This window comes from Carcharhinus amblyrhynchos, unplaced genomic scaffold, assembly GCF_965287045.1.
Source record: "Carcharhinus amblyrhynchos unplaced genomic scaffold, sCarAmb.v2.hapA scaffold_56, whole genome shotgun sequence".
Classification (NCBI taxonomy): Eukaryota; Metazoa; Chordata; class Chondrichthyes; order Carcharhiniformes; family Carcharhinidae; genus Carcharhinus; species Carcharhinus amblyrhynchos.
In genome coordinates, this window is record NW_027649797.1 from 412,038 (window position 1) to 426,638 (window position 14,601).

The 14,601-nt window shown below is 41.2% G+C and overlaps 1 protein-coding gene across 1 annotated transcript in view; it reads right to left on the minus strand.

Annotated features, from left to right (window-relative positions):
• Positions 1–344: 344 nt before the first annotated feature.
• Positions 345–14,601, minus strand: part of skia (SKI proto-oncogene a) — a 171,629-nt gene continuing 157,372 nt past the window's right edge. Inside the window, exons 3-7 of the mRNA XM_080182475.1 lie at positions 13,857–13,981; positions 10,946–11,214; positions 8,313–8,611; positions 6,110–6,340; positions 345–1,108 (exon numbers count right to left, since the gene is read on the minus strand). Coding sequence (XP_080038601.1) covers positions 920–1,108; positions 6,110–6,340; positions 8,313–8,611; positions 10,946–11,214; positions 13,857–13,981 — 1,113 coding nt within the window. The 3' untranslated portion in view covers positions 345–919. The remainder of the gene's footprint in view (positions 1,109–6,109; positions 6,341–8,312; positions 8,612–10,945; positions 11,215–13,856; positions 13,982–14,601) is intronic.

Consider the following 14,601-nt stretch of genomic DNA (forward strand, 5'->3'; position numbering starts at 1 on the left):
CTTTTAACTGAAGTGCACTGGAACTAGAATCGCATTCTGAACACATCCATTTATCACTTCTCTCAAACAAAAACAAAAATATTCAAGTCTTTCTGCAGAATGCTCCGTCACTGTTAAGGCCAAGCAAGTTTTAACATCCCCACCAGCTGAAAATAATCCAACTAAACATGGGGGTCGGGTGGGTGAAGGAAATGAAAATGTCTTTTGAAAGTCTCCACGTGCCATTTTTTCTCTTGTTTGAAGGAAGGGGCTTGTAGTAACGTTGTTTCATGGCTTCTCGTTTGACTCATGGTGAAGTTCTCTAATTCAAGAGAAGACGGAAAGTACTGGGGGGGGGTGGGGGGGGGGTGGGGGGGGTTGCCATCACAGCCTACACAACAGACAATCCTGGGGAAACCGCATGAGAAATATCAAGGGAGAAGTAAAAGTTTCATAACAACTGCATTTAATTCAAACTTGGTTTAAAGTCATCTTCTGTTTCCAAAAACAGTTTTTTTTTGTTTCTATACTTCAATAGCTTATTACAAAAGTAGAGTAGAATTTGAAGAGTTCTGTAAATTAACCAGAGAAAGTACTGTTACTCCTCCCCAACCCTTTTTTGTTCCTCCTCCCTTTTCGTTTATTTGGTACTATGATCAACAGTTGTACAGGAATCCTGTACGCCGTATGATGTGCTGTAGAGAAAAAAAATTCCTTGGTGCTGTCACTAACTGCAGTAAAGAATCTCAGGAACGGCTTAGTATTCAAAGGCTGGCAGGCGCACATTGTCTGTGCTGTGCTGTGTCACTTAGGGGAGTTTCAGTGCATGTCTGAAGTAACATTCTTTCTCCGAAAACAGTCACCTCTAGTATCCTCTGTGTGTATGTATGAATATGCACACATACATTCACACACAAGCACTCAGTTTATGTATCTTCGTTTAAATTTCACTGTCTTTTGAAACCACTTTGCTGGTAGTGGAGTTGCTTGGTTTCAGCCAGAGTTGTTCCTGAAGCTCTTTTACCATTTTTTCCAAGTGTTCCCTTGCCTCTCGCTCCCGAAGGAGGTCTGCACGCAGCTGTTCCCGATCCGCCTCAGCATGTTGTAACTTGACCTGCAACTCTTCGATCTGAAAAATACAAGTGAAATTAAATAAAATAAACCTGCTGATTCTGTATAAATTGTACGCATTTCATTTAATGATGAACTATTATGTCAGCAAAAGGTGCATGATGGAAAGTTCACTGTGTGAGTGGAGATATACTGACAGAGGCACAATATTGTTATTTTATGGGATTGACATTAAGAAATTGACTACAACTTAAGGGATAATTATCATTAAAGTGTAACAGATCAAAAAGAATGCAAGTTTATCATGAACATGGTATAGAATAGTATACAGACCTATCATCTGTCCTAATTAGTCCACTTCCTCTTACAGCATTATTAAGCTAATACTTAGTTACATAGGCAACTTTCAGTTGAGCCAAGCAACATTCCTTTGGTAATGGCAAGGAGCTCTGGTGGTAACTCAGTGATAATGTCACAATTAAGGAAGGATATGCCTGGTATACAGTTTGATACCTGGTGGCCTGAATGGCTTAATCTTGTTCCAACATTCCAACCAAGTGACAGTTCAACTGTTGGGAAAATCACCTGTGTGGTGCTTTGGGGAAAGCTGTAAAAATGTGGTGCTGTGTTGTTTGGTTCCAACCCTAGAACTCTCAGTGTTCTAACAGAATGGTTTTTGTGAAAAATAATGCCAGTATTTGCAACAGAGAATGAACTTTGTTATAATTTGATGAACAGTCACATTATCACAGAGCAGGTGAATAGGGTAGTTAAGAAGGCACATGGGACACTTGCTTTTATCAGTCGTGGCATAGAATATTAGCAAGGAGGTAATGTTGGAGCGGTACAGAACACGGGTTAGGCCATAGTTGGAGAATTGTGTGCAGTTCTGGTCACCTCACTATAGGAAGGATACGATTGCACTAGAGGAGGTACAGAGGAGATTCACCAAATGTTCCCTGGGATGGAGCAATTGAGCTACAAGAAAAGACTGGATAAGCTTGGATTGTTTTCTTCAGAGCAGAGAAAGCTGAGTGGGGACAGATTGAGGTGTATAAGATGTCAGGAGTTCTTCCCCTTCGTTGAGCGGTCAATCACAAGGGGACATAGTTTTAGGGCAAGGGGCAAGAGATTCAGAGGACATTTGAGGAAAACAAAATTCACTCAGAGGGTGTTGGGAATCTGGAATGCATTGCCTGGGAAAGTAATGAAGACTGGAAAACTTACAACCATTAAAAGGTGTTTGGAGGAGCACTTGAAACATCAAAACATTCAAAGGTATGAGACAAGTGCTGGAAAATGGGATTGGTGCAACTTCAGTCGCAATTTTTGTTGGTGCAGACTCAATGGGCTGAAGGGCCTTTTCTGCACTGTACGATTCTATTACTCTATGACTATCACAGGGCTATAATATGATGTCGATATATACTCCAAGTTATGGTAAGGAAGAGAACACAAATACAAGAGTGTTCCCTATTAACATTTAGTCACCTGTTTCACCCTTCTGCATCTAGACACATTAACTAGGTGTACACAAATTCCATTAATTTTTAAATTTTCAAAGTTGGTGATACTTTTGTGGCCATATTGTTGAATAGGAAAACATTTTAGACATAGAACATAGAACCCTACAGTGCAGAAACAGGCCGTTCGGCCCATTGAGTCTGCACCGACCACAATCCCACCCAGGCCCTATCCCCATATCCCTACACATTTACCTGCTAATCCCTATAACCTACACATCCCAGGACACTAAGGGGCAATTTTAGCATGGCCAATCAACCTAACCCACACATCTTTGAACTGTGGGAGGAAACTGGAGCACCTGGAGGAAACCCACACAGACACGAGGAGAATGTGCAAACTCCACACAGACAGCGACGCGAGCCACGAATCAAACCCAGGTCCCTGGAGCTGTGAAGCAGCAGTGCTAACCACTGTGCTACCGTGCCATTCCAGAACTGTAAAACTCCAAGAACTGTAAAACCTTCGACTATGGAAGTTTCTTACCTTAAGTTTCAAAGATTAAACAACTTTGGGAACAACTTTCTTGTAACAAAAAACTAAACTTTTCCCACAGAAGAGCATTAAGTGCAAGTAACAGAGTCAGCAGTATTTTTTGATGGCGTACTGTAAGTTATGACACACCAATTAATTACATCTTGGTTATCACTGGTAGCTAATGCAGATATTAAAAGCCTTTGGACTCTTGTTAGCCATTTCCCTCTCCCCACCTGCTATGTTTAGCATGGTCTTTTTCCCGCAAGATAATTGATGTGTCTGTGAGGGTATAATTGGCTTGCAACTGAGGATACTAGTACAATATAACAAACAGTCCTTGGCTCAGCTGTAACTCCAGATCAGACCTGTGCCTTAATACTTTAGCACTGCTAGTTTGACAATTAAATCTTAATTAGAAGAGACGGCAGCCAATATAATGTGTGGAAGAAATAGGTGAAAATGGTAATGTGAATAGATGGCAAAAACGCTTAAGGGTTGCTGGCAGGTGTAGTTAATGTCAATGGTGCCGTCATGGGGCTATTATCATACCTCCCTTCTAATTTTGCTTTATTATTTTGCCTTTTTTTGTTAAGAGCACAAACCATTACCCATCCAAAAGGGAGAACAGCAGGCTGCCACTGCTCTATGACCAGCTGTTAGGAAGTGTGCCAAAGTGAGTAGCCAACCCATCCTCCTCTCCTCTCCCGATGGGATTAACAACACCTCCTGACCATGACTGAAAACTCATTCTGCAGCATCTTCCAATCCAACAAAGAAATAACATCTGTGAACCATAAATAAACTAAAACAAAATAAATACTTGCAATAGATGAACATTTTCCTTTCAACATGACATTAACACAGCTTGTGAAACTGCAGGCCATGGAACTGAATGAAGAAGGGTTCCACAGCTGAGCCTGATCCTCTCCTCACTATACCTCCAGAGTCACATATATTTTCAGAAGGGGCCAGTGGACAGCAGTCAGGGCAGAAACTCAGCAGTATTGTACTGAGACCAAATGTCACAGGCCAGCCAGTGACGTAGATGAGATCAGCTAAAACAATACAGATCAGGGATTTAACCTGGAGCCTTCCTGGTTTATGCGGTTCAGTTTCTGTGTTTTAAAACAGCAAAACTGACAACAGAGCAGTAACATCTTGATTCTGAACTAATTCTGCTCTAGATTTTCTGTGACTATTGTGTCAATGCCTGCAGGTAATGCATACAGCTGTGGGTAGATACGTAATGCAAGCAGCTACAGCATCATACACAATTCTACTATCCACATTCCCAAGCATCCAACAATATTTTTGCAGAATATAATCTAGATATTTGTTGAATATATTTAAATCTCAATGAAGTTTCAAATCAGATTCAGGAGGGTGAGTTTAAATCTGGTTCCAGAGCTGAGCACATAATCTTGGTGCCCAATTTCCACTATCCACCAGGGGAATGTTCTTCATTAAAGGATGTTGAAAGTTCCATCTTAGCACAATAACCACCTTGAAAATGATCTATGGCAAGCAAAATGTAACACAAAACAGCTCCACTAAGAAAAGGGTGGCCTCGTGTTTCTATTCTAATTAGTTTCATGTGCCTTTGATGTGGTTCCTGAACAAGGAATGCACACTTAGAGGTACACCAAGTTATTCAGTTTCAAAGCATTGTTTCACAAACCAAAGCTCGTGATAATGTGGCATCTGAAGGAGAATTTTCACTCACTTCACTAATAGTATTTTATTTTGTTCACGTTTCTTTACCTAATCCTTTCCATTCACTTTTCTTTGAGTGTTGTGTATGAAAGATACTGTAAACACTGCGGTATCGAACACAGCTGGATTGCAGACAATGTCATCCATTTCCCTCAGCCAGGAATGTACTTTGGGTGACACCCATGTTGCAGTTCCTATTCAATTTGTTTAGTCTCACACTTGCCCTCTGCAACTTCCTGTGAAGCTGAAATGGAAATCTGCATCATTTCCTCTTCCCTCATTTGATTGAACCTGCGCTACTTTCCCCATTCCCAACACTTTTGGAAGTGAATTGGCTGAGGAATATTTAATGGTTTTACAATCTTAACCCCATCACACCTGATTTTATAGCTACATATCCTATTTTACTCATAGCTTGTATTAAAATGTATTTTGATTCTCTATGGGAACTGTGAAATTGGGCAGTGCTGTGTACTTCCACAGTACAACTTTTTTAACTTGTTGATGCAACATGCTGCATCAATGTCCTACATCCAACAGCAGAATTGAATCCAGTGTTCAATTGAGTTGCTGGTCCAAGCTATTAGAGGAGGCATCGAGTTAGGGGGAGTGTCTTCCCCACTGAAGGCAGGGAGGGACAGGGATTTTTTAAACCAGATAACGAGGCACCTTGCATTGCTTAGCTGGTAAAGTGAAAATACAACCAAGATATGAAAATCTCTATCTTCTCTTCCCTCCACCCCACCCCACCCCAACACCAATTCCTATGGGGCCTCTTGGTTCACCATTGCAGCTGACCAGGTTCTTGAGGCCCTGCTTTGGGAAAGGCATTGATGTCCATAACTTGTCAGCCATGTTCACAAGAGCTCCAAAGCAGAGTCTGGTTTTGGCCTGTTGGCATTGGTTTTGGGTATGTGTTTGAATTCTGCTGCCCAATGCACACCAGACACAGACAGAGGCGGAATTTCTCCAGCTGGTGGTCTAGCTCAGGTTTGAAGAAAGCTATTTGGAAAAGGTTCTGGAAGGTGCTGGTCGAATAGTGTCAGTTGAAATTGGGGGAAGGGGCGACGGCCTGGAAGTGGGAAAGGAGGAAAACCAGAAAGCACACGAACACTTACACCCCCTAGCTAATATCGATACTGCACACAAACTCAGAATCAAGAGGGTTGATTCTTAAGTTGACGTTGACACAATACCCTGTGCTCAACAGATCTGAGTTGACCTTATCAGGGTTCGTCTGAAGTATCGAGACAGTGGTTTTCCTGTTCTCATAACTTTTAGTTTGTCAGCAAAAACGTATTAGGACATAGTAATGACACAATCGTGATCAATCTACCATGATTACCTGCGCTGAATATTTGATCCTCAGTCGCCCAGCCTCACAACCTTTGTCACAGACCCGGATTTGTTTTGCTTGTTCTAGTTCTCGTTTTAGCCTTATCCGTGACTCGTTCGCCTCCTTCATCTTCTTCTCACTCTCTGCTCGAAGACGCTCTATCTCTTTCCTTAAGTTACGTTTGGCCTCTGTAGCTTCACGCAGTTTCTCTTTCTTAGCAACACGAAGAAATTCAAGTTCCTACAAAAAATGTACAGAACTCAATTAAATTGTGTTATACCGGAAAATTAGCCTTGCACACTAATGCACAAGAAAAATATTGCAGATGCTGTAAATCTGAACTAAAAACAGAAAATGCTGGAAATAGTCAGCAGGTCAGGTAGCATTGATGGAGATAAAAACAGAGTTAATGTCTCAGGCCTGTGACTTTTTATTTTGGTTTTTTTTGCAAATTAATGTTTAGGTAAGAAATTCATATTCCAAAGGATGGAGGATCTCTATGTATTAATTGACTAATTTCTTAGGTTGAAATAGTGTGAACACCAACACAAAGATCCTTTCTTCTCATGTCAATCACTATAATGTCATGTTTCAGATGACTAATTATTTTTTCAAGAGTCTAGAGTTGAGAGCCATTATACTAGAATTGTTACTGTCCTCAAAAGGTGCTGTAATGTTGATGAGTTTTCAAGCAGCGCTTAAGTGGCTACCTGAGAGCTTCAAATGCAACCCTCTGTTTTATCCTGCTGTGTTCTGTTTGTTGTTCATTGGAGAACCAATACAGAAAGGCAGCAGTTCCCAACCAGACAAATTGTATTCTTGAATCCTACAAAATCTTAGTTCTTGACTACTTCATATGTCATGTAACTGTTGCTGATATAACGGAGCCCAAAATGGAAATAATAAGATTTTCATCTATTTGTAATTACAGTGGTCACTGTGTGGTTGCATTTCAGTTATGGAAGTGGGAATCATCATTTCAATCATCTGAATGTTGCCCATCAATTGGTATTAAAAAAACCCTCTCTGTTTCTTAGCTATAAGAAATTAGAGAAATTTCCTGAAAGCAATGCTCTTTCCATCCCCTCAGCCAGTGGCCATGGAAAATTATTTTTTGTTAATATCACTTCCTGTACAAGACATTATAGGCTCGAGAACGGGTCTGCCCAAGACAAGTGTTTAATATCATACAGCATTGTAGTTCCAGTAAACAATCAAACCATTATAAAGTCCAGTGCAGTACACTGAATACATCAATCAGTGAATGCTGTGATACTTCTGGGGGCATTATGGACACTAACAGCAAGATAAACATTAACAGTGCAAACACTTACATTTCTTGACTGTAGTTGAAATGAACAGTTCAGTCTGCACATACAACCCAATATATGCCTGTTTGCTCAATGGCGTCAAGCTACCTCAGCAGCCATTGGGGAAGGTGAGATAGCCTGAACAAAATCGCAATTAATTATATGAAATTATATTTTTTGTTGTGTGAACTGTTGTTGCAGGAATTCTCCAATATAAGCAAGACCTCAAGGCAATATTAGCAATTTGCAAAATAAATATTGTATCAGAGACTATTTTAAAGCATGTCTAAATGATTGTTTAGCTGTACAAATACTGCATTCTGAACCACACTGGTGCTTCAGGTACTGTATTATCATTCGGACTGCACCTTGCCAAAACTCCATTTGAATAATATCATAACTATACAGCAGGGTACAAGAGCCCAGATTAGATTATTTGGAAAGTAAAGAAAACACTTGCCTGATGTATGTTTGTATGTCATGAAAATACATATTTGCAGTGAAGACATAATAGGTTAACTCAATCATACTACAAATGCAGAGGTACATTCTGTAGATTCTTGCTGAACTTTAATATTTCAAACAAACTGGAATTCTTTGAGAGAATGTTCAGGTAATAAGTGTTGGCTTGTTACTCGTTCATGGGAATGCAGTCTCTGTTGATTATGATGATCAAAAATTTACAATGGCAAATCTGAAATTGCCAGAAATTGAAGGACTATGTCAGGAGGACTAACACATGAAACTATACTCAATCAATACTGCATACGCACACAGCACTATTTAATTTCTTAGCCAGATGTTAATCTACACAAGGACAGTTAGTATAGATTCACCATCTTCGCCATTTGCCTATATTTATTCCAAGTTCAAGATATTGTATAAAAATGTTTCCTTCTTACCTGCTGTAGACTGCGCTTGGCTTGCAAAGCAGCATTCAGTTTTTCCTCTTGCTTTACTCGCATCTTAATGATTTCATGTAAGAATTTCTCCTTGGCTTCCTTGGTATCAATTCCATTGTCCAAGGCTTGCCTCAAGTGTTCTAGCTCCACTTCTAATCCACTGTTGTGTGTATCTGTGTGGCTTGGAGTCTCAAATACACCACTAGATGCAACTTGCACTCCAGGTGAGCTCAGGTCTTTTGCCGATGAGCCAGATGAAGTGAAGGAAGGAGAAGAAAGTGAAGATAATGATGATGTGACTGTAGGAAGGAAAATACATTTGCATTATAATACATACTTATAAATACAGAGCTTACTTGTTGTTGTGAACTCTTTAGGACTTTATTGTGCAGCCACACTAAATCAACTTTAAATTGATTTCCCGCCCCACAGTTGTCTTTCGTCAAGCGAATTATTTTGCTTCCCTTCCCTTCTCCTGAAACTTTTAATCTATTCTGGGATACAGTTCAGTGGGTGCTAACCATCCTCTGGTACCTTGATCATGTGGCCACTTCTCATGTGGTAGTCTAAACAATTAGTGGAGGCATCAGAACTGAAGGTTAAACCTGCCTTCATAAAATGTCCATACATATGCACTTTCTGTCCAAGTTATTCAGCAGCTATTTCATGCGAGAACTCTGGCTGAATTTTCCACAGCCTACTCCCATGCAACCGATAGCCACTTAAGTGCTGCTGCCCCAGTCGAGCTCAGGTAGCACAATTTAAATCTGCCCAGTAAGGTTTGGATTTGGGGATCACCTCCACATTTAGAAACATAGAAGATAGAAGCAAGAGGAGGCCATTTGGCTCTTTGAGCTTGCTCCATTTATTACGATCATGGATGATCATCCAACTTAATAGCCTAATCCTGCTTTTTCCCATAACCTTTGATTCCATTCGCCCCCAAGTGCTATATCCAGCCATCTCTTCAACACATTTTTGTTGTCGGATGACCAAGTCACATAACTTAATTTTTCTCCTTTGATCCGAGATGCCTTGACTCTGAAGTTAAACTGTGGCATACTTATCTGGAATTTCCCTCTCTTATTTTAACAGGAAGTTAATTGCTCACCGTAAGTGCATTTCCACTGATAGCAGACAGCAAGTTTGATTATACATTAGTTTCCCATGATATATCAGCCAAGCCCTTTGTTTTTACAGGTGGCTCCATTTTAGGCCTTGGAATTAAAAAATTTTCTAAATTTGTGGTGATACTAATTTGGGGAGTATAGTTAATACTGAGGAGGACTGCAGTGAATTACAGCAGTCATTCATAATGTTGCAGAATGGGCAAATAATTGACAAATAAAATTCAACACACATAAATGTGAGATGTTACATTTTGGTAGGAAGAATAAAGATGTGACATTACTTGGAAAGTCCAAATCCAAGTGGGACAGAAGAACAAAGGGACCTGGAGTACATATACATCAATCGCTAAAATTGTGCCATTGTTTAGCAAGAGCATTAAAAAAAAGCAAATCAAGTACTAGGTTTTGTTTTTAAAGGAATATAATTGAAAAATTGAGATGTTAAATCTGTACCAAACCTTGGTCAAATCATTTAAGAGTACTGCCTGCAGTTCTGGTCGCCATTGTATAAACATGGCACAAAGGCACTGGAAGAGACGCAGAGAAGATTTGCAAGGATGTATGGGTGTATGTATTTCAGGAAAGAATTGATAGGCTGTATGTCTTTTCTCTTGAAAAAAAGGGTGACATAATTGAGGTTTTTTTGAAATTATGAAAAGGTTTTGACAAAATGGAGAGAGAGAACATGACAGCTCAGAGACTATCTCTGTTGCTGTGCGGACACATGGATTTGGGCCTGTGTCTGTGGGAGTTTGCACGTTCTCCCCGTGGTTGCGTGGGTTTCCTCCGGGTGCTCCGGTTTCCTCCCACATCCCCCAAAGATGTGCTTTTAGGCTGATTGATTGGGTACTAAAATTGTCCCTAAATTGGACCTCCCTGATCCTCGCACGTTAGGCGTAGACTAAAATCATGAATAGGTCACTGAGATAGTAGGACGGCGGGGCGGGCTCGTTGGGCTGAAGGGCCTGTTTCCCGTGCTGTGTTGTTCTTTGTTCTTTGTTCTTTGTTTAGAACATTTTCTCCTCTGGGAAAAAGCACAACTAGAGGATAGTCACTAAGATATCCAAAAACTAATTCAGAAGAAACTTCTTTACCTGAAGACTGAAACTTGCTACTACAGGGAGTGGTTGAAAGGATTAGATATATTTAAGGGGAAGCTAGATAGCATTTATGGGAGAAAGGAATATATGGTTATGATGGCAGATTTAGATGATAAAAATGGGAGGAGGCTTGAGTGGAGCATAAACATCAGTATGGGCAAGTTGGGCTGAATGGCCTGTTTCTGTACTACATATCCTATGCAATTCTTCAAAAGAACTTTCTTGTGCTGGCATGTCTGGAGAAGCATTAACTGGAAGTAAAGCATGTAATCCAATCACCTTAATGTATGACTCAAGTGCTGAGTTGAGAGGGGTCTGGAAACAAGCCATTCATCTGCCCTTTCAATGGGGATGATGTAGGGTGGGGGTTTGAATTTAAGATATCTGTGTGAATTAAACTTACATCCTTCTCTGCTCTCAACTTCCACTTCAGCATCGGAATCTTTGTCTTCAGAAGGAAACACTGCAGCAAGTGGAGCAGCTGTTTCCTGCTCTAGCTGTAATTCTGTAGTTGCCCTCCTTTTCCGAGGTCTGTTAAGTTCACTTGGAGTTGTGATGTTCTGCGAGACTGCAGTGGCTGATGGTGACTGTCGGCCATTCCTCTGTTGAGGCAGTGGTGTCAGAGCTACATTTGGTGCCACTGAACCTTCGTAACTTTTGTATGCATAGAAACTATGGAGAGTGTAAAAACAAAGCCATTTTTTAATCTCAAAAGATTATGATAATAATACATCTGTTCTCAACATTAAAATAAAAATCTTGTCTTTTATTCTGCCTCGTGAATTTTCTTTGTCTTTCATGTTAATAAGGCTTATGGGCTGGATTTTTGCTCTGTGGTTGGGACCCACAAGTCAGGATTATTTCCAGGTAATGACTCTGCAAGGCATTGGTGTGACATGCATGTCCTGATATTTGATTGAAAGGCCAATTAATGGCCAGAAGGCAGCTCACCATTCAATTAAGGGTGGAGGGAAGAAGAGAGACAAGGTTCTAAATGCCACAGGGCCAATAGAAAGCCTTCCAGCACTGAAGGAGTTGCAGACTGCGATTGCAGCTAAGGGAGAGAGGGGGCACCTCAAGATGGAAGCAGCCTCTTAGTGCTTATAAAATCTTGCAACTTAAAAGTGGTCACATCGGCCAGAATGTCCTCGTGGAGGGGGCACACGCCACACGACAACCTGCAGCCATTTTGATATCAGTTGCTGGGGGCTGGGGAGAATGTCTGAATAGTGGAATGGAGCACTGGCCCGGCCAGGAGGCTGTCTTCTTTCTCTGGCTGTATTTGACCCACTGCAGGGGCCCATCTGCCAAATGGAAAATTCCAGTCGGCATGAGAGCAAGGCCTTAATAAAACTCTTAACTGGATCAAGTGGCTACCCTCTGCTTGCAGGTGGAGAGCCATCCCACCCCAATCCATCCTCCATCATGCCAACCAGTGATGCGAGATTCTGGGCACACATGCTTCTAGCCCTGCTTCTGCAGCCAACTGAAAATTCTTAACGCTGCTGGTAAAATAGCAGGGGCATTGCTTCTCCCTAAAATGGGTTCCTTTGGCTCCTTGTATGTGTTCTATAAGATTCTAATAAGCACCAAGACAATAACAACTTGCATTTATACAGCACTCAACTGGGGAAAATTGCTCCAAGATGCTTTACAGTAGCGTTATCAAATAAAATTTGACACTGATCCACATATGATGTTAGAACAGATGAGTAAAAATTTTGTTAAATTTTTATGGGCCATCTTACAGGAGGACAGAACGTAGCAAGATGAAGAGGCTTGGGGAGGATATTCCAGAAGTTAAGATCTGGGGTAGTCAAAGGAATGGCTGCCAATGGTGGAACAAGGAAAATGAGGAACTCACGAGGGAAGAATTGGAATGATCTTGAAGGTTACGTAGCTGGAGTAAGCTAGAGAGATAGGAAAGGGCGAGGCCTGGGGTAAGTTGCGTTGTGGGCAGCAGAGTTTTGGATGAGTTCAGGTTTACCAAGGGTGCAAGATGGAAGATTGGCCAGAATAGAATTGGAATGGTCAAGTCTATAGACAACAAAGATTGCAGTAGAAGATGCAGAGGGTGCCATAAACGGAGCCTACAATTTTGGAATAATAAGCCACAATGATGATCTGGTCAGGCTATTGGAAGTCAGCTCCCAATTAATTCTCTTTCCCCTTTCTCAAGGGCCCACATGGAGAAAGATATTCTCTTGCACTCCTGCATTACAACGTCACTACATTTCAAAAGTAAATCATTGGCTGTAAACCATTTTGAAACATTGGGTGGCTGTGGTAGATTCTATAGAAAAGCAGGTCTTTTTCTCCCCCAAGAGTAGGATGAAATATTTTCCATTTGGTCCCTGCAGGAACAGCCATGTCCATGTCTGGAACCTGATTTCCTAATGATTGAACTGTGCCACAGTTCCTTTCCCAAATCAACAGCGTAAGTATCCCACCTCCGGACACTACTAAGGGAGGGTGGAGGCTGCCCCATCCATTCAGCAAAACAAGAATTTCTAATTAAAGGGACCACAGCATGGTATAAGCCTGTGCCAAAAGTTAGATTTTTGAGCCTGCAACAACTAAGGGAATGAAGAAAAAAGCTGGAAAACTGAAAGTGAATGATCTGCTAGACAGGTAAACAGCCTTCCAAGAAGTTGGCAATCACATATCAAGCAGCGAAGGCACTCTCCGAAAGAAAAAATGTTTTGGACAGAAGTCCCTCATCAGCCAAGGCTGGAGCTCTTCAGTGTAACTGACTGAAACCATCACAGTTTGTCACAGCTTTTCCCACTGTGGATGTGTCTTGGTAAACTTGGCGAGGTGCAGACACATCACAGAAGCCATGAGCTATTGAGAAAGAGGAGATTCATGGTTAAAGAGGCTTATATTGATTTTTAAATCAGGTCAACTACTTTCCTGCCATACCTCCAGGGTTCCCCATAGGCTTCAATATTCACCCTGAGGATAAGAGGAAGCTGATCCTAACCCAGAAACATTTTCCAAGACTTCCCAACTCACAGACACACACTGAAGCTGCCTCCACCTAGCTGAGAAATTCCACATGAGATATTCTGCACTGAGATTTAATCTGGGTCTTCTAGTTATATGTCTATTGGTTTTTAGTGTTGTGGGCCCCAGCACTCTGTCAGTTCATTTTAAAAAAATACATTAACAGCCTCAATTTCCATTATCACACAAGGAAATATTTAATTTACTTGCCATTTAAAGGAATTGTTAAAGAATAGATTCCTGACAAGTTTTGCTATCAGCACAGGCATAGCTCCCCGATGTATAGTGAGCAAAAATAGAACTTGTACCTGTCTCGGGCCAGTGCAGGAAGATGGGTCAGAGTTTCTTTTTCACTTGTTGAAATAGTTGGTGACCAGGGCCTGAAGGCGGAGAGTCTTTGTTGAGAATGTGCACAACTGCTACTTAGAACGTTCTAGACAAAAAGAAATATTTATTTTTTTAATTTGGCGGATAATTTTCCTTCTAACTGTTCTGCAATAGCGTTGGTCATACTTGATGCCATTTGTAGCTTTCCTTCTCTTCCTATATTGCTCCTGTTCTAAAGGTACTTCACTGGGAAATGTCTCCAAGGGTGCTGACAGGCCTACACAGACACAGACAGACACAGACACACACCACCCTCCAATGCACTTGGCATTGCCCTGGCTGAGATCAGCTAATGAAACCCAGGTCAAAACTTGGCTCTGGTCATCTCCCAATCTGAATGGATCAGTGCCATTCCAGATGATATTCAATGAACCACTTGGGACAGTGGGGTGGGCATTTTCCATTGCATAAATGTTTCAGATGAGAAAGGAGTTTTGACACTAATTGACCAGAGGAAGCCTAGAACATTTACATGGTCAACAAAATAATGGAACTCCATCAGTGACTAAAACAAAACTTTCCCCACATGGTTTCCTCTTTTAACAGCACCACAGCCCCAACCATTTCCGCAGAACACTGCCAGATTCATTTCTCTCAGATGGAGCTGCCTATGTCAAACATCCAACAGCACAGTTCCATAATCCATTCTGTTGACCTTCAATCTGC